Source organism: Phoenix dactylifera, chromosome 1 (genome assembly GCF_009389715.1).
Source record: "Phoenix dactylifera cultivar Barhee BC4 chromosome 1, palm_55x_up_171113_PBpolish2nd_filt_p, whole genome shotgun sequence".
NCBI classification, from domain to species: Eukaryota; Viridiplantae; Streptophyta; class Magnoliopsida; order Arecales; family Arecaceae; genus Phoenix; species Phoenix dactylifera.
In genome coordinates, this window is record NC_052392.1 from 31,424,959 (window position 1) to 31,450,363 (window position 25,405).

General features: G+C 37.1%; 1 protein-coding gene across 2 annotated transcripts in view; it reads left to right on the forward strand.

Annotated features, from left to right (window-relative positions):
• The first annotated feature begins 1,730 nt into the window (after window positions 1–1,730).
• LOC120112456 (nicotinate phosphoribosyltransferase 2-like) overlaps window positions 1,731–25,405 on the forward strand; it is a 44,104-nt gene continuing 20,429 nt past the window's right edge. Inside the window, exons 1-9 of one of the 2 annotated variants that reach the window (XM_039131928.1) lie at window positions 1,731–2,027; window positions 4,637–4,781; window positions 6,440–6,559; window positions 6,716–6,850; window positions 6,942–7,003; window positions 9,348–9,423; window positions 12,556–12,657; window positions 17,286–17,402; window positions 19,830–19,888. In XM_039131928.1, the coding sequence (XP_038987856.1) occupies window positions 1,879–2,027; window positions 4,637–4,781; window positions 6,440–6,559; window positions 6,716–6,850; window positions 6,942–7,003; window positions 9,348–9,423; window positions 12,556–12,657; window positions 17,286–17,402; window positions 19,830–19,888 (965 nt within the window). In that variant the 5' untranslated portion in view covers window positions 1,731–1,878. The remainder of the gene's footprint in view (window positions 2,028–4,636; window positions 4,782–6,439; window positions 6,560–6,715; window positions 6,851–6,941; window positions 7,004–9,347; window positions 9,424–12,555; window positions 12,658–17,285; window positions 17,403–19,829; window positions 19,889–25,405) is intronic. The other variant, XM_039131932.1, reaches the window with a different exon arrangement.

A 25,405-nucleotide genomic window follows, 5' to 3' on the forward strand; every position in this document is an offset into this window, starting at 1 on the left:
CCAAGGGAGCTAAGGCTATGTGCTTTAGTATGTAAGATGAGAATGATAGCCTGAAACATATACTTAAGAATCAAAGAACAAATTTTAAATTTTTGCCTGATATATTAATAAATACAATAGTGAGGTGTACATAATTAAACATAACAACAGTACAAAAGAACAAAGATACTAATTTAAGCGCTTATACAAGTTATCACATCAAATCGAAAGGGAAAAGAAAGAATAATATATATAAGAATGTGAGGTAGTGTTATCTCAATGCAATGGATCATTTGCATCTGTTGCTGGAAATTGGACCCGGAGGCGGACGTCGGCTGAGAGGGTGGAGCTCCGGCGAGAACTGGCGGGCGGCGATCCGTCGGCGGGCGGCGTCATCCGTAGGGCCTGCAAAAAAGCCGGTGGCCGGGGTTTCCGATGCCGGCCCTCCAATGCCTAAGTCAGAGGGGGGCAAAAGTATAGGGGGAAAATGTATATCCAGAGTTTCAGCGTCCAACCCCCTCTAAGGTGGGAGGGTTCCCCTTTTATAGAGGGGTACTGGATTACCTGTGATATGACGGGGCGGAGTTACCGTATGATTGAGCATGTCGTATGAATTAATGCAGGATTGTGTGAATTAATGCCTTGCCGTAGGAGATTAGGCCGGGGCCAAGGAGCTGTCATGGCTGATCAGACGCAACCGAGCGGATTTGCCGTGGAGGGCTTAAGATCCGTAGATAGCAAAAGCCATGCGTATTAATTGTTGAGTAAGCCGGAGGTCTGCAGAGTCCATGCGCATTAATTGTTGAGCAAGCCGGAGGTCTGCAGAGTCCATGCTCATTAATTGTTAGTGGCGGTGGCAGGGGATGGTCTCTGGTTGAGCTGCAGAAGGATGTGACCGCGGCAGGTGGATGGTGAGGTCAGGCTTCCGAGGTCGGGAGCTCTCAGGTCGGGTGCCTGGTCAGACGCCAGGTCGGGCGTTTGAGGTCGGGCGCCTCTGATTACGTGCTGGTGATGTACTCACATGCTTTGGGGGGACCTGTATTTCCCCCAACAGCATCTTTTGCCCATTAAGAGATTTCACAACATCTTCTCCTTCTCTCCGAAAGACAAATATTCTTGCAATTCCATCAACAACTTTTGTTTTGATATATATATATATATATATATATATATATATATATATATATATATATATATATATATATATATTTGCATAAATACCTTCCTAAATATTAAATTTTACATATATTCCTTTAAAATACTTATTTTGCTGTTCTATCCCTTTTTTATCTTTATTTTTGTATATGTACCTACACCATCTAATACCGTTAAAAAATTAACGGTCTTAAATTAAAATAACTAAAATACCCTTATTGGTAGATGTGCAAAAAAAATTATTTATAAGATGATCGTGATGGGGACAAAAAATAATTTCAAAATTTTATTTTATTTTTAATTAAAATAATATGTTTTTAATTAATGGTATTAGAAGAATCGTTATATCAGGAGTATTTGTGAAAAATAATGTTTTATAAAAATATAAAAATAAATATAAATTTTAAGAGACATTCATAAATTTGCATTTTTAGAAAGTATTCATGCAAAAAAAAAAAAAAAAAATTCCATCGCTACGAGGTGAGAGAATATTCCAAGAACAACTCACTCGGAGCAGCGGATAAGCGCACCGCTTCCGCAGCGGAATCTCGGCTCTCGCCTCCTCGCCCTTCTAACGGTCACTATTATCCCTAACCCCACTCCCACTCCACCAAGTCCCCCCCTCCTTTCTCTTGTTTTTTCTCTTCCCTCCCTCCGTCTTTTTGAAGGCCCCCAACCCCAGCGTCTTGAAACCCTAGTCAAGAGAGAGAAGCCGAGAGAGAGAGACGAAGAACGCAGGATTCGATGGCAAACGCGAACGGACCGATGGGAGAGGAAGGGCGATCGATCCCGCAGACGACGAATCCGATGGTGACCCCTCTCCTCACGGATCTCTACCAGTTCACCATGGCCTACGCCTACTGGAAGGCCGGCAAGCATCTCGATCGAGCCGTGTGAGACTTTCCTTTCAATCCCTCCCCTATCCTCTCCTCTTCTTTGATTGGTTCTTGATACTGGAATTGAATTGTCTTCTTGGTGATAATCTGGTGTTCTGCCCAATGATTTGAGTTCTTTCTTATCTTAATTATATAGCCATTTGCTTCTCTGACCGTGAGTGGGTTCTACTTATAACAAGATTCTTTTAATTATATCAGATTTATACCAAGATTCTCTTAATTGTACTCTTTGAATTTTGTGGGGGCTTTCTCAGTCGTCTTCTGTAGAGACCTCTCTTTGTCCAACATTACCAACATTAATTTTGATACGTAAACGTTATGCTTGCTTAGTTGAGAGGGGCTTGCTGTGTGAAAGGATGTTTTTTCCCCTAACATACATTTCTTGTTTTCTTCTTTTTATGTTCTTCCATTGTCTTTCTCGTATTGGAAATGCATGGATTTTAAGATTTGAAGGGGTTAGTGTCTATTATCCAACATATGCTTATGAATTATAATGGTGAATTATTGAATAAAACTTCAACAAGGAATTTCAAAAGATGATGAATGTTGTTACTATGGTTCTTTAGAAGGACTTGGATGTTTTATTGGTAAAGTAAAATAATTTATTTGATAATTAGGCACAGAGTGGTATTTTTCATTCTGCATTTTTCCTAATGGAGAAATATCAAAGCAGTTGTTTGTGAGATGTCATACGATTGCGGTTATAAGCTCGTTTACATCGCACCAATTTCTTGTCAGGCATCTAGTTCATTACGAGGACATGGTTCCACATAATTATTTTGTTTCACTGAATATCTTGCAGTGCAATTATTAGTATATGAAAAAACAAGTATCACTGCATATGCGCATAGCTTCATTCCTTACTCTTGTAGAGTTGAAAGCTTACGATGTTCAATGACATGATTTATGACAAAATCAGAAGTTGAATATGGTTTGATAAACCTGCATAGTTCTTAACTTACAAATTTAAAAGAATACCTTGGACAGGCTACATATGATTTACTGTAGGTTTGTAAAAAAGCTCTCAAAATATAGCATCTGTTTCATGAATATGTCACTACAAGATTTGTGGAAGTTTCAATGCAATGATTTATCAATTACATAATAAGATATTAATGGAGTATAGGCTATGGCTTATCTAAATCTGCAGTTAATGTTTAGACTTCTTTATATGTTTGAGACACCAAGGATTAGTCTGTTTGTTTTGTAGAGAAGGTTGGATTTTTCATTCCATTTCCTGGATCATTTCCTCACTTAATAGACTGATCTAGTACAGCTGGGGATAGGGCTGCATATGTCCAATGTGGACCTTGAAAGGTTAGGGTTTTAGAGGGGAAAAAATTCTATGATCTGCTGTAGAAAGTTGGAATTAATCGCAAGATTAGGAGGAAAACAAGGATCAATAGTTCTTTTTGAAGGTTTCTAGTGTCGATAAGTAGTGATATATAGTTACCTTCTAAGGTTTTCTAAGGTTTTACGAACAGGAAAAAGCTTTCAATGTGTTTTCTTGCATTGATAAGGGAGGCAACTACTGGCCTTAAGGGATCAAAGAAGTGCAAAATAAATTCATAGCGAAAACAAAAATATTTAAATTAAGCTCAGGTATAACTGCAGAAAACAAAAAGTAGACAGAAAGACCAATAGAAAGAAAAATAGAAGAATGTAGAATAAAGAGAGCAGCACGCAGATGAACAACTATTAACATAGTTGCTTGGCACCTCATCCCTAAGGGCTTGCCTTTCAAGAGGTCCAGGTTTCAAATCCTGGATATTATTGCTCAGAGAGAGAGAAAGCGAGCAGAATTGGACAAAGGATGAAGAACAAAGGAAGGGGAGAGGGAAACAGCCAATTTTTGGCCATCTTCTTTCCTTCAATCAAATTAACTCAAGTACCATTTCTAAAGATAGAAGATTACAAGTTTACAACCTTCATACAAACTCTAAATCCAAAAATATTAACAACTTCTAGCCATTAATAAAAACATGAGAAGATAAAATCTAAAAGACAAAAAGGTCTCTTATAAATTTCCAATACAGTACCATGAACAGTCCCCTACTACAATGCTGCAAGGTACCTGTGAATAGTGCCTGCTTCAATGATGAAAAGCCTCCTTAAACATTACTGGAAATCCTCCTAAAAAATACGGACTTTTGGAATCTTCAAAATGTGAAAGTATGGGTCAGTGGATGAAAATTAGAGCTTCAGGGTACATTGGTCTTGTGCCTAGAACTAGGATGCAACCTGAAAGAATGCTTTCGCATCACCTGCACCTAAGCAATGAAATCTTGGACCCTGCATCTGGTTATTTAGGCACACAGACACAGGTATAGCTATCACTATGGTATCCAGCTGGCAGAATAAGTTGGCAATACTAAGAACTTCTTTTAATGTTTGTGAATCTAATTAGATTATGTTATATACATTTTTGAGACCACAGATTTGCTGTAGCCTTAGCTTCGTTATCTTTCTATATGCTAGTTTTTAGGATGCTCCTTAGTTGATTCGCTGTTTTACTTCATTATCTCAGATGTTGGGTATTTCTATGGAAGGATTTGTTGACAAGTATATTTCAAGCTACATTTGCTATATCTTTACATTTGTGTCAGGTTTGATTTGTTCTACCGAAAAAATCCGTTTGGTGGTGAATACACGGTCTTTGGTGGTCTTGAAGAATGCATAAGACTTATTGCTAATTTCAAATTAAAGGAAGAGGAGATCTCCTTCTTGCGCTCAGTCATGCCTACATGTGAGGTATGGTTTGCAAGTCATGCAGCTAATTTCTATTTCATACTTTAATAACAACTAAGTACAAGCATATTATCTAGGAATGGAAAGCATGTCTCAATCTAGCTGTTTATAAAGAATCCTTGAGTTTCTCTCGTTAGATTTTTCTGTGAGGTCATTTAATTTAATATAATCAGCTCTATTTCTTTACTTTTAGGCTGTGTTTGGTTCCTAAATAATATTACCAGCATACTTAGATAATTGTATTCAAATAGGTACTTATTCCTTGTTTATCAGCTAAAACTATTCAGTTCCTTGCCCTCGAATGGTTTTAAACAAGTTAAAACTGAACAAGTACCAAAAAGATGCTTTTCAGTTTTGAAATCCAAAAAGTGCCCCTCATTATGGGGTTTTATTCAAGAGCCAAAGAACTTGTTTGGCTGAATAAAACTGAAAAGGTGAATGTTATATAAGTTATTCATGTTTATTTGGATCCAGATAAGACAATTAAACCAGGGTAACAATAAGAACCCATGTATGGAAAATTATCCCAGACCACCACCACCGATAACTGAAAATGGATATTTTTGCCTGCTAATTAGTGTTATCCGAGTTTCCTTTCCAACTTATGTTTTGTAGGTTGAATTTTGGATTCTCCAGTCCCATTAGATTGAAGAAATATCCTCTCATATTGATTTTTGAAATAAAGAAAATCCTTTTTGTTGCTTCCAAAATTGTTCTTCAATTGACGGAACAAGATCTACCAGCTCTTAAGCCCTCAAACTTTAAGAGTTAAGGAAGACATGGCATCTTTTTCATATGAACTGCATGAAATGATATGCAGATTTATCTATTAATTAAACAATATACGAACCATATTTCAGGCACGTGACATCCATCAATTTAAAGTTTGTTGAGATGTGGTCCTGTTACTATAAATTTTCTTAGATGACAGTTAATATTAGATTGAAAGTAGGCATCTTTTTCATATGAACTGCATGAAATGGTATGCAGATTTATCTATTAATTGAACAATATATGAATCATATCTCAGGCATGTAACATCCATCAATTTAAAGTTTGCTGAGATGTGGTCCTGTAACTATAAATTTTCTTAGATGACAGTTAATATTAGAATTTTAGGTCAAGAACTTTCTATTCATCATATTCTGGTTCTCATCTATAGTTTGCTTTCAAGAAACTTTAGTTCAGAAAATGAAAACAGTACAAAATATTGAGAACCAGTGTCTGTAAGAAATTTCTTTGATGAATGGAAGGTCTTGAGAAATACAAGAAAGAAATAATTTAGAGTGCTTGTTGCAGAATGGAAGGCAAAGAGAATAGAAGAGAAAGAATAGTATCTTAACAAATACATATAAGATAATGATAACACAAGGATCATTGCATATATGCAAGTCAAGTGTAGTGTGGCTGAGAAAAAACACTACCAATCTTTGACTTGTGGCAATATTTGAATTCCTTTTTCATCTTTGTTTTTGTTTCTGCAAGTTGAGAGATTATTATAACTGCACTGTGTATACCAATTAACTCTTAATTTTTGTTGTATTAATAGCATACGAGTTTAAGCAACCTTTTTAGTTAGTAAATGCATTATGATACAAGTTTATGTTCACTCCAGAATGCCACTCTTACTTAAAACATTTGTTGAAAATATTTTTTTTCAGGATGGTTTCTTTGACTATCTCAGGGCAATTGATTGCTCAGATGTTGAGGTTTATGCTATTCCTGAGGGCTCTGTTGTGTTTCCTAAAATACCTTTAATGAGAATAGAAGGACCAGTTGCTGTGAGTACCTTTAAATAGCTGCCAGTTTTCTGGATTTGCTAGATCTTTAATTATGGATCACATTTTAGTATGTCATTTCATGATATGGTTGCATGAAGTTGTGCTTTTCGATGCTATTATTCTAATGACACCTATAAGTGCAATGATATTTCCCAGGTGGTACAGTTGCTTGAAACTCCATTTGTAAATCTTGTCAATTATGCCTCATTAGTTACTACAAATGCTGCAAGACACCGATTTGTTGCAGGAAAGTCAAAAAATTTGCTTGAATTTGGGCTTCGACGGGCACAAGTGGGTTTCTTGTTTGCTTGTCTTTTCCTTTTTGTCAAAGCTTTATGAATATCTATCTTATTATATTTTTCTTTCTCAATCTTATGCTCAGGGGCCTGATGGAGGCATAAGTGCTTCAAGATACTGCTATATGGGAGGTTTTGATTCAACAAGGTTTACTCTATTGAAAAAATCAATGCCATGTCGTAGGGGTCTTACCGTTCTAACTTTCGATGTGCTTAAATGGCCTCATCTATTTGGATCTTTATAGGAAACTTACCATATCCACATTATGCAAATGAGTGTAAAATTCGTAGTGCTAACTTTTGACAATTTTATGACATGAATTGCTTTTAGCAGAAAGCTAAACATAATAAATTGACCCTAAGATAAACCTGATTAGACACTGCTGCAAAAGAGTTGAAGAAGTAAACTATGCTGTAATGACCCAGGACATCACCTAAAAGAACAAACCAGAAGGTATTATTTAAGTTTCCTGGCCCTGTATAAGTACCCAAAATCTCTCCAGCACGTAACCAATGTGGGACTAAACACATGCTCGCACGAGACATCATACGTGCAAAACTTTAGGTACAAGGCCTATCTGTGATTCCCTCCCCTCCTGTCTAGCTGAGTACAAAAGGAAAAACAAATAAGGAGAAGAAACTAGAACTCCTTCATTTTCGCTTGAAGGCAATAAACTATGACAGTAAAACAATAACAAAGGTAAAAAAGAAATAAGGAGAAGAAGAGATTTAGAAGCGGATGAGTAGAAAGAAGAGAAGAATTTTTTAAAAGTGAGAGGAGAAAGTTCTATGGCTTGCTTTAATCTGGTTAGATATCTCAACTGCTGATCTTTTTAAGCAATTAGTAATAGGGCAACTACTTATTCATGCAAAACTAGCAAAATATGTTTAATAATCTGGCTGGTCATATAAAACCTGTTACACTACTTACAATGGACCTAGAACCCGTTAGTTAAGGCCCGCTAACAGCAAACTGTATCGAACGCTAATTGTGTTATAGAACATTTCAAACGGAAAGTACATGATGGAAAAAAATTAAAAATCTCCATCATTCTTAAGTTGGACTTAGTGCCTTCATAGGGAGATGAACCCCTTTGCAAAAGAAAGAATTATTGAAAAAACAATAGTACAGAGATGTGCGTAATTCTGCAATTGCCAATATTGGAAGTATGATTGATGAGATTCTAACATATATTTTTATAAGCCTTAAAAAAATAAGATAGTCCTAGGACCTAGACAGAAACTAAAAGCTTGTCAAAGAAACTGTTATTTGTCTCATTGATAAAATAAAATATTCCCCCATAAGTAATTTATAAATTAATTCCATGGACAAACTTAGTCAATGTACTAGTTAAAGAAACATTAAATTTTTCTGATTTGCATAAGAATCCACAAGGGAAATTGAAAATTTACAAATTATCAACAATTTACAGACCCTAGAAATAAATTAATTATCTTTTTAATATATTATTATGTATGACCATTTATATGAATTATTTTAGAGTTCTTTTTTTTGAAAGGGAAAGAGAGAGTGAACCCCCTAGCACTTTAAATTCTAGTATTCACAAGGTACAGATTTTATATTATTCAATTTAATAAATCTTTGAATAAGATAACTTATCCTTATTTTTTTTAGTAAGATAAAATATTAGTGGATAAGATTATAGAGATGATCTTAATTTCAATTTTTAAAATTGTTTTTCTTAGATAGTGCAAATATGATAGCCACTTCTATAATACATGACATTAATAGCAAGCCATACAACATCTTGGATCAACAGTTTCTTAAAAATATTTTTGATATTAGTATTTTTTTATGTATGTTCTATATTGACTTATTCTAATTTGGTTTTTTAGAATCTTGTAATATAAGTAAATACATCATTTAGTTATATAAATAGAAACCTAACATTGCTAAGAAAATAGTTTCAATATAAATTCACTCTTCTGATGCTTATCAAACCAATTATTTGTTTTGACTATCTATCTACCACTTTTGTGGTACTTGACATATTCTTTGACCCTATAAAGTGTTTGTGTAGTTTTCTCTAGCTTTGACCATTAACTCTAGTCAATGTTAAATCACTAACCCTTGGGTTGAGTTCTGATAGTGTTTCACCATTAATTTTGTTTCTCCAACCTTCTTAGGTCATAAAGCCATTAAGCCATTTTTGTTTTCTTCCCCATTTTTCTTTTACTATTTTACTCCCGACACAATCTCCTTTCACTGTGCTTAATCTGCTTGACCTTAACAATATACGTCAAACATGTCTTTTTATTATTTATGCTTCATGAGCTTTCATGCAAATTTAATATTTGAATGCATCTTCAGGCTGAAATAGCATAGCATGCTGTACTTGCATGTAGATCTTGCTCAATTATCTCTTAGTTATCTGTTTTCCCTGTATTTCTGTTTTTTTGGATGCTTATCACTATTGATTTGAATGATTTTGCTATGTTTTTTAAGTCCTTATCTCATTTTATTTCAACAGTAATGTTGCAGCTGGAAGGCTCTTTGGTATACCACTTCGCGGAACTCATTCACATGCCTTTGTTAGCTCCTACATGGTTGGTACTAATACATTATAGTGTATAACACCTATAATGCGATCTTAGGTGTGCGATTATCAAAATATTGTAGGAATGATCATGAGAATGCCTTTTTGCATTAGCTTGGAATCAATGGTTCTTGGCAGTCATATTATCTCTTATAAACCTGATATTATATTGGATATTCTACTATAATCAATATCATAATTATTTGGGATATATGGCGATTTTGTTATGCAAGTCAATATGTTGTGTAGAGCTGATCACGGGCCTTTTGGCCCGCCCAGCCCGGCCCGGAATTTTTCAGACTTGGGCATTAAAAAAAGGCCCATGGGTCGGGCCTGGGCAAGAAAAGCGGCCCGACCAAAAAAATCGGGCCGGGCTTGGTCGGGCCATTCTGGCCCATTTCCATATTCCAAACAAAGAAAAAATCGGGCCTGTCGGGTCGGGCCGGGCTAGACGAGCCTAGAACCAGATTTATAAAGTCGGGTCGGGCCTGGACAAAAATTTAAGCCCGACAGTCGGGCCGGGCCGGGCCTGGGCATAGCCATCGGGCCTAATTTCTGCTGTAGAGCCCGGCCCGGCCCGGGTTTTGATCAGCTCTAATGTTGTGGTATTCCAAAGTAGTTAAAATTCTTTTACATCTGGAATAACTAAATGGGATAAGACTTTTGATCTTTTGCACTCAGTTGCCTGGAGATGGATGGTAAAAGTACCTCATGATAGGGTTTTGTATTTGATGTGCATGAGAAATTATACATTAGGTTAATTTAGGTTCTATTGTGTGTAGGAGGCTGAGCTCTAACTGTTGGATGGTAAAATTTGTTTTTTTTAAAGTGAGGAGCATAGATTGAATGTTTTCTATGTTGAAGTAGGTCTTAGGAATGAAGATGTGCTTGCAAAGGGTTTGGAGGAGGTATAGGTGTAGATGGCAGGGAATCCAAGGATGCTATAGATTTGTGCTTAAGATGCACTAGCAAATGAAATGACAAATGATGGATGGGTACCATAAATGAATGGGGGCCAATAGTCCTTTATACATTAGAAGTGCTTTTTGCGTGAGATTCACTTTTCATTGTGAAGAATAAAATGTGTCCCATGCTGTCTGATGTCACCGATGAGTTGATTTAGTTAAGTGGAGGGGAGATCTTGGAAAATATTCAATACCGTGATGGAGGACAGTTGAAAGAATGGTCTTCATTTAGGAAAACATTCTATAATCATGTCATTGATCACTTACATAAAGACTGAGAAAAGTAAGAAGTATTAAAAGAGGTCAAGCTGATTCCGTAGTACCAAGAAACTTCTGCCTTAGTTGTTACAACATCTCTTTGGAAACTCGTTCCTGCACCCACTTTTTATGTGTTTCCTTTTCTAAATCCCTTTGAGTGATCCAATTCCCTACACCTCCATCCACTCCTGCTTCATTAATGTGGCAAGATCGGGCATTTGAAAATGTCACATGTAGGCTATGAGATTGGGTGTCATTTCTCATATGATTGTATCATTAAACCAGTTTCTTTTTGCCAATTAACTTGAGCAATAGGGTGTCTGAGTACTTTTATTTTGAATTTAATGGGGTTGTGCTTGTAAATTAGGTTGACTTTTTCACAAACTAATGAACATTTGTGTTGAAGTCAAGCTCTGTAATTTTGATTCTGGGTTAAGCAGGCTATATTCCCTATTTCAATCACTTGATTTGTGGATCTGAGTTGATGATTGTTGGGTTATTGATTGACAAGATTTTTTCATGTCGGATATTGGGTGGTTGATTGACAAGAATTGTCCTTATCAAATAAAGATGACTGGTGATTTTCTTTTTTTGGATTTTACTTGAAGAATCAGGAGCATGAGTCACAATCATCATTTTTAAGAGCTAAACAATAGAGTAATGAGTGAGGTGGCTTCTAATGTGCTATGCTAGTGTAGCACTAAGAATGATCATGAGTCATCCCTTGCAGCAGAAAGGGTCTTCATGGAAGAACATGCTTGGTGGACCACTTTATGGGACATCTTGCATTCACATACATTTTTCATCAGCATGACATCGGTTTGGCCCCACGAAATACACATACTATGCTTTGTGAACCTAGTTGATGTCATGTTGATGAAAAAGTTATGACACCTTAGTTTTCCCATGGGGCAAGTATGTATGTACAGTTTGTCCTCCTAGCATTGCTTTCAAGTGCAGCTCATGTGTTAGATGATGATAGAACGGTTCCAAGTTGCTAATGTCAAGTGGAAAGGATATGCATAGAGAAGTCCAAGGGGGGAGTTGGAATTGTGGTTGGTGGTAGTTTGATGAGCATAAAGAGGGCGGTGGTCAGTTTAGGGATTAATGATGGTAATTATGTGGGATGAGATTGTGAGGGGGACAATTGTGATTACCGGAAATCTCTTAAGACAATAGTCACTAATAAGAAGAGCATTTGAAATATTTGAAGGATAGTGATGTGGTATACATTTGGTCTGTAATAACAAGGGTGGAAGAGACAAGGCCTTGATTGGAGGGATGGCTTTGTAGAAATGTTATCTTGAAAATGGTGAATTTGGAATTTTCAAGGAACCATAACTAGATTTACATATTTAAATTGGATTGCAGTTGATCTGAGTCTAATCTGTTATGGGAAAAAATGGTCTAATTCAATCCCCTAACCTAATGAATCATTAAACATTATCCTAGCCAAGTTTGACGATCAAAAGAATCTAGTCCAATCTGCAATAATCAAATGGGGAAAAAAGAAAAGGAGCAAGGTGAGAAGGGAAGAGAAAGAGAGAGGTTTCTCCTCTTTTAAGTTATAAGACCAAAACTGTCCATCATACAACTCATGATTTTTTTTAAAGGAAATTTCAATAAATCCATCTTATGATCACCTACAGATTCAGGCACTTTGCATCACACGTTCTAAAATTCTAGTCAAGGTTCGCCTTCTTGGTACCGGATCCCGTACCGGTGCCATACCAGCACTTTGTCGGTACAGTACGGTACAGAATTATTTTGCCGTACCAAATATCGGTACGCCATCTGTATCGAATACCAGTACGGTACGGTATGCCTTGTATTGCCTGATTTAGGCCGATACGGCGAACCATAGTTCTAGTAATATACGTTGGCATATGCTGCTCTAACTTGTTAAGCTGTTTTTTTAGGGTCATGATGAGATCATCGGCAAAGCACTTCAAAGTCATGATGGGTCAAGCACATGCGAAGATTTTGTTAGTCTAGTGCAAGCCTGGCTCGGCAAAATTCAGGTTCTTATGGATTAGCTAGTTCTTATATTTCTTCCATGTATACCTAGCTTCTTTAACCTTTTTTTTTTCTCCGTGTCTGCTGCTATATAGACTTTAACATATTAGTAGCTCAAAATTGGATTCTATTTGCTAATGTTTTAATTTGTTCAATTCATTTTCATTTTCGGTTTCTAGTTTGATATGCGAGCAAGTCATGAATTGTTCGTACTTCATACTTTCATAGAGATTATCCAATTATTTGACATGCTGTCTTCATTTATGGTAGCATTTAATAGTGCTTGTTAATAGATGCACAGAACATTTTGATCTAGTCCTTGCAATAGTCAAGTAAAACCGAGTTTTCATGAAACTTATAAATAGATATAGGGAAGATAATCTCTATATGTGTTTGCGTGTGTTTAATGAGTATCAGAATAATGAAGATCCATGTTCATGGATGTAGATGTAAGTGCTTCAATGTTTGTTCTCCATGAAATTGCATTGATACCAACTGTCTAGGAAAATTATTTGCTTAAAGTCTAGATGAATACATACTTGAGGTTTCATCAATACTTTGACCATTTTATTTTGTAATAGGATTTCCACGTAGTCCACTGTTCATTTTATTAAAGAAAAAAAATCTATACCGAGCTACTTAGACTAGACATTTTAAGGACCAAGAAATAGGGTAAGAGCTAAGTAACCCGGATGGAAGAAGAGGTTGAACTAAAAAAGGATGTCGCCATTAATAGGCAAAAATGGGAAGGATTAGTAAAGCCAAGATGACTAGATTTGGCCGATCATGCTAATGCTTATGATCATCTTCTAACTAGATGTAGTACAAGAAAAGCAACATCATTTGCATTTTGCAAATTGAACCATGAAAATGGCCTAGATGGCTGGGAGAACAAAAGTGCCTGGGTTCATGCACCAATGGCTGTTCACAAAACTGAAAAACAATTTGAGTTGAATCTTTCACAGGTAAGCAAATTGTTATCCATAGATGTCTATACGAGATTATGCAATTCATTTTATTATTAAAACTCCTAATTTTACATTTATCAACACTCATTAATGGCTTCAAGGGAACCTATGTAGTGGTTTCTGCATTACTAAGATATAGTATTATAGCTGTCCATGGTGGTTTTAAGGAATCCATTTTTGTCAAAATGATATTCTTAGTTAACTTGTGTTCATGTAATAAATTGGGGTATTCACTTAGTTCAACTGTATTATGAGATCAAATTATATGATGATTCAATAGAATCGATACTGGTCTAGTAAGTTATGAATTAGGGAGAAGTTATGAAGAATGTGATTGATATAACTAATAACTCTGCTTCTCTGGAGTGATATCACTTTTCTTTTTCTAGAATTGAACTTTTTGGTGAAAATTTGGATGGATAGATTAGTGGATTCCAGTGGATGCTTGTGTGAGTTTGATAAGATAGAAGACTTCAGATTGACAAGGCTCCATGGGGGCTAGGCAGCTCCTACAGTCAAGGTACATTATGGTGTTCAACTCATGCTCAAAGGATTGAAAAATGTCTTTCACCGTACAGTTATGATACCTGGACTCGCCTAAATCCCCTAGCATAAATAACAATATCAACACGACAAAACATACGTGTGAGTGTGGAATTTATGCCTGACATGAACATTGTTCGAACATGACTTCCATGAAAAGACTGTAGGGGAAGCTGAAGGTGAGGAGGAAGAGAGGGAAGGAAGGGGAGGGCGGAAAGCCAAAAGCAAGACAGAGATACCTGGATGAGGTGGCTTTTTGCAATGAAGGTGGACTAGGTTGAGCGAATGGCGTGGCCAACACCTTGCTGGTGGACAGACAAAATGGAAGAGAGAGGACAAATGTGAGGACATGTGTAGGAGTTTGTTTAGTCTCCAATTGGGTGCATTTTGGGAAGTTTTTAGGTATATAAATAGGCCAAGGACTCTAATTAACAACCTTCTTGCTTACCTTCTTGGATGAGATCCTCAATCATTACAAGTGGCATCAGAGCTGTTCCAACCCATAGCCCATATGTGGCGAGGGGACATGGCAGCACAAACCCTTCCAAGGCTAACCATGAGCCCAATCATGATGTTTGTCACTGACTAGACTCTCCTTGGTGAGGTTGCTAGGGCTTAAATAGGGGAGCATGTGAGGACCATTGCAGGAGTGTGTTTTGTCCATAGTGTGCTGAACCAGCCCGTACTGACCGGTTCAGCTCGTACCAGACCAGTCTGGTCCCTGACCGGTCTGGTACGGCGGTGAAAAATAGTTCTGGCCTCTTGAGCCCGGAACCGAGTTGTACAGAAGTGTACCGAAGCGAACCGGACCGGTTTGTGCCGGGAAGAGCGCGCGCGGCAACGCTCCCCCACGCGGAAAAGCGCGCCTATGCCCGCGCGCTGGGAACAGCGCGGGCAAGTGCTGGGCAGCGCGCACTGGCTATGCAAACCGGTTCGGCACCGGTCGGAACCGGTACCAAACGGGTCCGATAGGCCACCGGTACGCCTACTGGTACTAAATCGGTCCAGTAGGCCACCCGTATGCCTACCGGTACCGGTTCGGCGGACCATGGTTTGTCCCACGTTAGGTTTGGATTGAAAGGGTCTTGGGTACACAAACAGAGTTAAGGACCCAAATTGAGATAATCTTCTTGCTATAGCTATTTTTGGATGAGGTCCTAAGTCATTGTAGCAGAGGTGATAGAGGCCATTGTGTGGTGGCATCAAACGAGAAGGGATTAAATACGGATCTGATTCAAGCATACAGCATATGCATTGCAAATGTTTATAAAGAACATGAGATGGATGCTTTGATCCCATTGGTTAAGAAGCTATTAACTTTTAGTCCCTTTTTTGTATGCTACTTTGTCGAAAGGATTTATTCACAAAGAGTTTTTATTGTTGTGAGTTGTGACCTTGCTTTGATTATTATTTAATACCAATCCTGTCTCTGGAAGAAACAAGAATATGTTTGCGAAACATACAAAAAAAATCATAATTATATCCATGATAGATATGAATGGATGTGAACATGGCACGACTGTCACTAAAAATGTTAAAAATTCACGATACGGTTTCACAAAAATTAGTTGATGTATAGCATGTCCACATATTCGTATTCTGTTTCTGATCCTTTTTAGCCAAATCCCTGAATACTAAGATTTGGTGATAAGATGGATCTGCCTCTTGGACATGCACCTGAGACCAGTACCCATATCCATGTGACAATATTATTCAGGTTAGAAAATATTGGATAGCTAGGTTAGGTGACTTTGGCCTTCGAGAGATGGGTTAACTTGGAATAGTTGGGTTATCTTGGCTGGGACTTTGTGACCTAAGATGCTTTTGTATATGTGGCAGGAAATACCAATGACCTATGGCTTAGGGTCAAGTTTAGTGGAGCTATTGATTTCGAAGATACTTCGGTTTAATATGGTTTACATGCATTAATGGCTGGTTGACTTTGCAATTATTAAAAAGAGAACATCCCAGTGCATAAGGTTTCTGCCGCCACAGGATCTGGGAAGGGTCAAATGTATGCAACATTACCCCTCCACTACCAGCCAATTGACTGGCTATTCGGGTGTTCTGAATATGCTTGGAGAGAGAACATCCCTAATGGACTGAATGTGATGACCTGTAATTACAGTTTCCTATCACTTGGATGACATAATCTGCCCTAAGAACTTGGCCTTGGTCGATAAGAAAGTGGATGTCCACGAGAAAACCATTAAAATGAGTACATTTAGTGAAACTATTATTGAGAATAAAAAATGGGCACATCTATGGAAACTTCATCAAAGGACGTGGTAAAAGAGAGGCAAAGGGAATCTATAATCATTTAGGTGATGACCAGAAATTTGATTAGGAGTTTGGTTCAGGTCTTCAATAGGCTCTCTAGCAAGGTGAAACTGCAAAGCAATGAGGATGGCCCAGAGCGAGATTTGGTAATTGTTGAAGTGCTGGGCTTCCAAGGCCGTGAAATTTCTTGTACTTTATTGAATTTTTTTTTTCTTTCAAAGACTAGTCATGGGCACATTAGAAAAACCGCACCTTCCCGTGCAGCAAGCAGAAGGAAGAACTTAAGGTTCTCCAGCTATGGGAGCCCCAAGCCAGAGCATGCAAGGTTGACAAATCAATACATGAATACCAGAACAGATGGACCTACACAATCATAGTGTCATAATTTACTGCTGTAAATTATATTTTTGGCCTTTTTGCTTGAGAAAACAATGTGAGCAAAAAAATGTACTGATTCCATTTTTTGGCAGGGGATGAATGGAATAAATAGTGTTGGATAGATGTTTTGAAAAGTTTAGATGTGCATTTGTGCTGCACATTATGCAACACAGTTTCATGAAGGCACAGGGATGCACTTTCTACATTTGTATGTATGCATAAATTCTCACATAGTACTTAATTCACGTGCTGAGGTGTATTGCTGCTCATATAGCAATATGTTCCATGCAACTTTAACACAATTTTTTTATCCCCATCTGAATGCACTTGTATATGCCGAAAATTAGGTGAACTTGTAGCTTTCATAGATGCAGATCCATCAAGTATTTATATTTAGGTTACTTCTGATAATTTTGTTCATTTATTTTGAACTATATATCAAATCTATCCTTGTATGCTTTTAGTGGACAGATTCATTGCGTGGTGTTTTCGGTGAGACGAATCAAAGTGAGCTGGCAGCATTCACATCATATGCATTGGCTTTTCCAAATAATTTCCTCACCCTTGTAGACACCTATGATGTAAGTAAACTTGATTTTGCAATCTCTAGTATCTTTCTCTATGTCCTTAGTGTGCTTGACTAATTTGTTTATGCATTGTCTATTTGTTGTAACTCCTATTGTTTTGACTCTCTCTCTCTCTCTCTCTCTCTCTCTCTCTCTCTCTCTCTCTCTCTCTCTCTCTCTCTCTCTCGTGTGTGTGTGTTACCCAACATCTTCAATATGAACCTTATTGTATGTTAATGATGTGGGCTTGCCTTATTTTCGTTTCCCAGGAGTCCCAGGGGTTGTTTAAGTCTTTGAGTTCAATTTTATTATGATTTTTGGGCCTATTCTTAGGATTTTGCGTTCCTAATTAGTGTAGATTGGTGCCTTAAAGTCCTGCTTGGGTAGGAAACTGTTATCATTATAAATTAGTTTCAAAAAGTAAGTTTTATGTCACTATATGTAAGTTTCCATATATTCTAAATGCTATTTTTTTCTTTTTGCCTTGTCTTTTGAAAGTCTTCAAGTAAGAGAAATTTAACTGCTACTAGAATCAATGTTCTATTAGAAGAAAAGGATTTTCTTCATTTTATAAGTTGTACTCTCAAACTCAAAAGCAAGTTGCTTGCTTTCCCTATCGCACTTATCCCAGAACTGCATTACAGCACTTCTGAATAGTATTCAGCTAAGAAACATGGGTCCAAAAATCCCAAAAGGCAGCTCCAAAGAGAAAGAGAGGGGAAGTGATGGGAGGGGCATGGGCGGGGGAGGGGGTGGGGAGGGGGGGAGAGGGGAGGAAGAAGGTAGTGGGAGGGTTGATGAGGAAGGGGTTTGGGTGTTGGTGGATGGGGAATAGAGAACGAGGAGAGGATATATCTCACGGCTCAACTAAATATCATGCTTTATTTGGCCTTATCTGGCCCACTTAATTTCAACTGAATTGATATATCTCAATAAATTATTAATTTAAATATATAGGGTAAAAATGAGCGAGTAAAATAATCACTATTATGTATTCAACAGATGCTTCCTAAATGCTTCCATCTCATCATACCCTAATTTTTGCATCTGCACCGTACCTACATGGCTGTAACTGCTTCAAGCTACTAAGCTCTTAAATCTATATGAAACCCATAATGACCTAGATTAGGGATACAACTTCATTTAAAATTACACTACGGATTTTGAACAATAAAGCAAGTGTGCCATCTCTTCTTCATGGTGGTGTGACCCAAGATACGCCGAACCGGTGGCGACCTGGTCCGCCACGCGGCAGCGTGCGCGTGTGGTTGGTACCGGTTCGGCGTACCAGTGGCGACTTGGTCCGCCACGTGGGAGCGCACCCGCGCGGTTCCCAACGCGCGCGGGCGCGCCGCCCAGGTCATCATCCTCTTTCATTTTTTCCATAGGTTCCCAAAAATTGTTTTATTCCTTTTTCATATTTGTATAAAAAACCAAAATCCGTCTTTTAACCCCACTTCTATCCATCCTCTTTTTCTTTCCTTTTGTTTTCTTCCCACGTTAGTTCAACTTATTTCAAAGAAATGCCTCCAGCAACCTTGGATTAGCAAATTGTAGTGTCAGTTTACTTTCTATATCAGCGCATTGATTTCTACTTAGATCATGGTACCATATCCTAAGATAAATCTTTACCTCTCATATCAATTTCATATCAAAATTCCAATGTTCGATTTGAAGAGAATTTCATGTTTAAACAGAAATTTCTACATAGCTTGGCCTTTCACTAATTTTTGCAACGATACCCATGAAATATTTATGAACTTCATCTCCACATGTTTCTATAAATTTGCATATAATTCTCCATTATTTTGATTACCTGCATCCTGAACATAATCCTAAGTTGACACAACATTCACTTTTCATGTTTGCATATGCATTAAACCCAGCCCTGTAAGCCTAGAAACAATGCTTGTAGCACTTATTTTATTCAAGGTCAAAATCTTGGTGAACATATCATATATCTATTTTTCATGTCACTGTGGATTGAGGGTATCAACTTGGTATAACAAGTGATTAATAAGATTTGCTCTTGCGCTTTCTGGACAGTACTTCTAGCCATATCAAATGAGATTGCTTGGTCAGAGTTCACCAATCTGAGGCTATATAAATGGATAAGTTGATCTGTGAAATATAAGGACAAAAAAAAAGCCATTCATAGGATGAGTTTGAATATATGTATATTTCATACTAACAAAGGAATAATAAGTCACTATGTGAAGTGTTGGTGAACATGTTTAAGTATTTCAGGTTGATTAGAAATTATTAGTCGTTCAACTTGCTTTAATTGCCTTATTGCATACTTTATACATGTATATTGTGGTCATATAAATGAATGCTTTCAGCCTTGTAAGTCGTGTTGATATCTGGTATCCAATACTTTGATGTCTATTTTGTGCTAGTTTAATAATTTAGGAGCTAACAGTTGAGATATATTTTAATCAGGTTATGAGGAGTGGAGTGCCTAACTTTTGTGCGGTAGCTTTAGCACTTAATGATTTGGGGTAAGTTTTAAGCCTTCAAATTGTGTAAAACAATTTGTATTACAGTTTAATTCAATGAAGTCTTCAATCCTTATATACTCTACATTTGATTGTAAATAATGTACAGTTATGGAGTTTCCATTCTTTATTTGGTGGATTTAAATATTTCCCATTTACTTTGTCATTTTCATAATTTTTAAGCACCTATCTAGTTTAAGGACAGAATATAATTAGAGTTTAATTAAAGTTAGAAAAATTGAAAAGAATGGTAAGAATTCAAAATTACTGTATAGTTTTCTTCTATAACATCTCTATGCGAATATCATCGATTTAATATTTCTTCAGCAATGTAGAATCTAGCACCGTAATCGTTTTTCATATGTTTTTATGTGAACACATTGAGTGAAGCAGCTTAGTACTCCAAGTCATCTTTTTTAAAGAGGTGAGCCTTGGTGCAATGGTAAGATCGCTACATAGTGACCTGAGTATGCTGGTTCGAGAAATAGTAAAGGTAAAGCTACATATCCCCGGAACCTGCAATTGTGGGAGCCTCATGCTTGAGCTGCCCTTTTTTTTACTGTGTATGAAATTATAATTGATTGTTAAACATGGTGTAATATGGTCAACTAGGTGTTCGTCTGGTCATCAGTGGCAATAATTTGCATTTAGGAATGAGCATATTTATGACAAAATCAAGGTAGTACACTAGTACTAGTTGCTAGAAGTCTAGTCAAGCAATAAGAGTTTCTCTTACTAATTGGGAGATTGTTAAACATGGTGTAATACGGTCAACTAGGTGTTCTTCTAGTCATCACCGACAATAATTTACATTTAGAAACGAGCATCTTTTATGACAAAATCAAGGTAGTACTAGTTGCTGGAAGTCTAATGAAGCAAAAGAGTTTCTCTTACTAATAGGAAGGTGCTTGAAGTAATGTTTTAAAAATTCATTAGGTTGACCCATTTGATCCATTGCCCCTTAAGCAAAATGTTTTTGGTCAATTTGAGACCTGGAATATTAAAAGACCCATTGAGCTAGAAGGTTCAACCACTTAACTTAAACCATTATGCTTCGATTGTCCAACAAGCTACATATCTTTAAAAAAGGAAAAGAAAAAGGGACGAGAATGAAAAGCCCAAGCCCAACTCTTTTCTTTGTCTGATCCACCAGAGACCAACTTATCCTCACCGCCCACCTCCTCTCATTTTATATGTTGCTGTTGATTGATCCCTAAGTCACAGACTTACAGTCATTCCTATTGCCAACAACAGGACTTGACCACTTTTCTCTTAGCTACTTGTGAAGATGCCAGAATCATGTTCTTTTGTGTCATTGAAGGTCTTTCCCCTTCTCTTCCTTTTTGGATTAAAGTAGCAGGCTAAAGGTTTTGAACTCTCTCATGCAATCCAGTAGAAGATGATCTGGGGAAAGGGAAGATAGTGATTAAAGAAAGGAAATCTTATGAAATGAGTAAAGTGCTGCGAATGATGATTTAGGAAAGAAACTGATGCAATCTTGAAGGGAGGGGATCCTATTCAATGAGGATGGGAAAAAAGACTTTTAATCTTTTATGGAAGAGGACATTGAAAAAGGAGATTAGAAAATAGTGTGCTTCATCCAATCAACCCACAGTCAACAGGTCACCCGTGATCCAATCTTGGGCAGACGCCGGGGGGTAGTGGGCCACAACCCAGCACTACCCCGTCCAAAAAAGGAAAAAAAAAATCTGAAATTGCCTTAAAATCTATGACGCTCCTTCAGATAAATTAAATCTTGAGTAATCCTAAACAAAATTAGGAAATAATAAGTAAAAGGGTTGCTCGCCGAAGTAAATTCCTTAGATTTCTCTCTACTCCTTCCACGTCTCTCTCTCTCGCGTGCGCGCGACTCCCTTATTCTTTCAATTTAGTGTCATTTAGTGTCTTTCCTTCTATTGGGGAACCATCTCGAATTGTTAGTTTTTCTACCAAATAAGTTCTTGTTAATTTATGCAAACTTTGACCAAATTATGACAATGAATGGATATTACCGTAAATCACTTTCCATATAAATTATTTGATTACCATTACATAGTAACCTATATGTAATGCCATTTTATTGAACCAGAAAAAAAGTAATTATAGTAAATGATGGAGAAAGATAAAAAAATGAAGACAAAAGTTAAACATACCCTTTTCTTCCTTTTTTCATATTCAAAAGCAATTGATCCTTTGTAGTTTATTTTTTCAGGGTTTCGTTATAGCTTTTCCTTATTTTTTCAAATCGATTTTTCATCCAAACCCTTAATATTTATCAAAAGTAAATTTATATTGTTTATAGAATTCCTAAATCTCTATATACTTTGTCGAATCATCTTTTTTATGGCCATTAGATCATTACTTTTTTAAACATATTATGCAAAATAATAAAGAGGAGTCTATCTAACAAAAAAAGATTGTAACCTATAGAGTTATAGGTCTCTTTTTGTCTATATTAATAAGCAAGTCTGATTTTTTATGCGATTATTTTAGGGACAGATGGATTGGTCAATGTACAAAAATGCAACTCTAGCAATTAAATATGATTTATTTTGAGAAAGAAATTTTAAATATAATTTAATCAAAATAAATACTTTACATAATTTTTTATGAAAATAAATGTAGTATTTAATTAGATATTTTTGTCTTTAGAAGTATTATATATTGTCCCCATGACCTTGTGGACCCTCTGCCATCCATTGCAGCATAGTCGTTTCATTAGCAAGGGGGCTAAGCGCAGTTCTTGAATCAAACGTTGAATGAAATCAAAATTGATTCTTTTTTAGATACCACCCCCCCCCCCCCCCCCCCCCCCCCCCCCCCCCCCAAAAAAAAAAAAAAGAAAAAAAAAGAAGATTTCATGTTCTGCCCCTAGACCCAACTAAAAAAGTTGGTTGAGCTAGCTGACCCGTTCTTACACTAGCTTAGAGTGATTAATTTGGACTTTTGGATTTAGTCATGATAATTGACTTTCATGATCATTCTTTAGTTTGGTTATGGTCAATCTATATTCAACCAACTCATGTATATCTTGGATGAACATGAGTGGAGTCATCTGCTCCATGTTCCATCAATGGCTAAAGATCCTCTATTGCATCCCAACTAAGTGTAAAATCTTGTTACAATCAAGGTGACATCATCTAATTTTGACCAGTGTATGTTATTAGTATTATAATCCTTTCTCAGATATTCCAACTAAATGTTCAGTTTAAAACCCTAACTACAGTTTCATATGTTTGAATCATCTTGTTCATACTTTAGTTGTTAAATAAATATTATTTTGTAATTTCATTCATTCAAAATGTTCTTATATTACAGAGTCATAGTAGATATCACTATGTTATAAAAGGCAATGAGTGTTGATGCCATGGTTTGCCATACTGCCCCATACCGCCCGATATGGGGCGTACCATACCATACCGGAAGAAAAGCGGTAAGAAATTTAATTTCAAGTTGGTACAAGCCCTGTACTGAGGTATACCGATTTGTACTGAGACTTACTGAGGTGCGTACCTATCTGTATCGAGGCTTACCGAGTTAAAAATTAAAAAAAAATGGTTAGAGCTATTTTGATACAGTGATGTACAATATCGTACCGAACTGATAAGGTTCCGATACGGTATCCGGTATTCAGATTGCGGATCTTGATTGATGCCCTTATCCAGCTTATGAAGAGGGAAAAACACTAATGACATCATATCCCTATTTAGTTAAAACATTTAATGTCATCCTTTCTTATGGGCTTATGAGCTGTCCTTATCAACAATTGAAGCAAAGTTGTATAATTAAATTAAAGTAGGAAAATATACCTAGTTTAGAGTTCAAACATAGAGAAAGTTCAAAAATTGGAAAAACAAGTTGAAGCTCTATTATTAAGTAAATGACCATATTATAGGCTTGTATTCCTCTTTTCGTTGCATACAATGATCAAATAGAAGTCTTTGCTGCTCTCTCTTCTTTATGAAGAATAAGCTTTCTAGACCCCTAAATCAAAAATCCAATCTCCCAAGCGCCATACAAGAATGACCTCCTTGAGGCCGTAGGTCATAGCAGAAGAAAGGATGTGGAGAAGATCACATTGGATGGTGGAGAAGAATAGGATCATACATTGATGTGGAAGGTGACTTTTTCTAGGAGGGGATGAGAATGACAAACGTCCTTGTCTAGCCATACTATGGCATCCTCCCCTAGTGCTTGTGCCTTCGCCTCCTATCTTGTGTAGGTTGAGGAAACATGTGCTCCTGCATGTTTTTTCTCCCTATCATCCTCCTCTCTTTTTATGGTAGATGTAAGAGGTCCAATTTACTATTGATCCCATCCTCATCCCACTTCATTTCTTTGAACTTCCAACTATGAGGCTATAGTTGATATCAGGCAGGTTCCTTTTTTTCATTTTTTATTTATTCAGCTTTTTTTTGCCGAGGCGATGAATCATACATGTTTTGTATGGATGCATCCAACAAAGTCAGAAAAGAAGATGTCACGTATCTGAACTGACACGGTAGCATAATCCATGCATGTATCCAGCTTCAAAAGCATTTTATATTATCTCAAGCATGCCCTAGACAGCTCTATAGAACAATCACTATACTCTCTAGGTGCTGTTCTGTAAGGGATTAAAAGATATCATAAAGCATTTATATAAAGCATTGCAAGTAAATAATTGTAAAGAAAAGGAAAGCATTTGTCTTTAATTTATTCTTTTTGCATGCAACACCTTTGAATGCCAACCAAGGAATTCCTAATCTTCCAAATACCATATTAAGTTGTTGATGCAACTGCTCAGATTTGCAGGAGAGAGAATAGAAAGAATCAGAAAATGGAGAAGGGAATTAAAGATTAATCATGGAAGAGGCAGTTGTCTAAAGAAGAGTATTGGGAATGCTAAGAATGTACCACTTCTTGCCTTATTCTTGTCAAACCTTAGTCCCTATGGAAATCATCCTCATTTGTTGTGAACCTTTCAACTCACAATGTGCACATGGGTTATCCATCATGATGATGGAGAAGTCCAAGATGAGGGGCTAAGGTTTGAGTGGAGGTGGGGCAACCAAGGAGCGGAAGGAGGCAGAGGCAAGGCTTTAATGCTTGGTTATGCTGATTCTTGCCGACATTCCCCTGTTGGGTTAGTACGGGCACAAACACTTGGTTGGCATGGCACATGCCATGCTGGCCGCTAGCTGGCAAACCTCATAGATTTAATTGTTGGTTTGGGGATGTGGGGGTTTGAAGTGATGAGATGCCTTTCACTTGCTTAAAGCATGAAACTCAAAGCTAATCAATAGTTAAAAATGTGAGGACCCGTGCGGGCGTGTGTTTAGTCCCACATCGGTTATTCGCTGGGTAGATCTTGGATACTTATACAGGATCAAGGAACCCAAATAATACCTTTCGGCTAGCCATTTTGGGTGAGGTCCTAAGTTGTTACAAATGGTATCAGAGCGAACCCAGCCCATAACCTATGTGGACTAGGAGACACTGCAGCACGAATCCATTGGGGCTGACCACGGGCCAATCGTG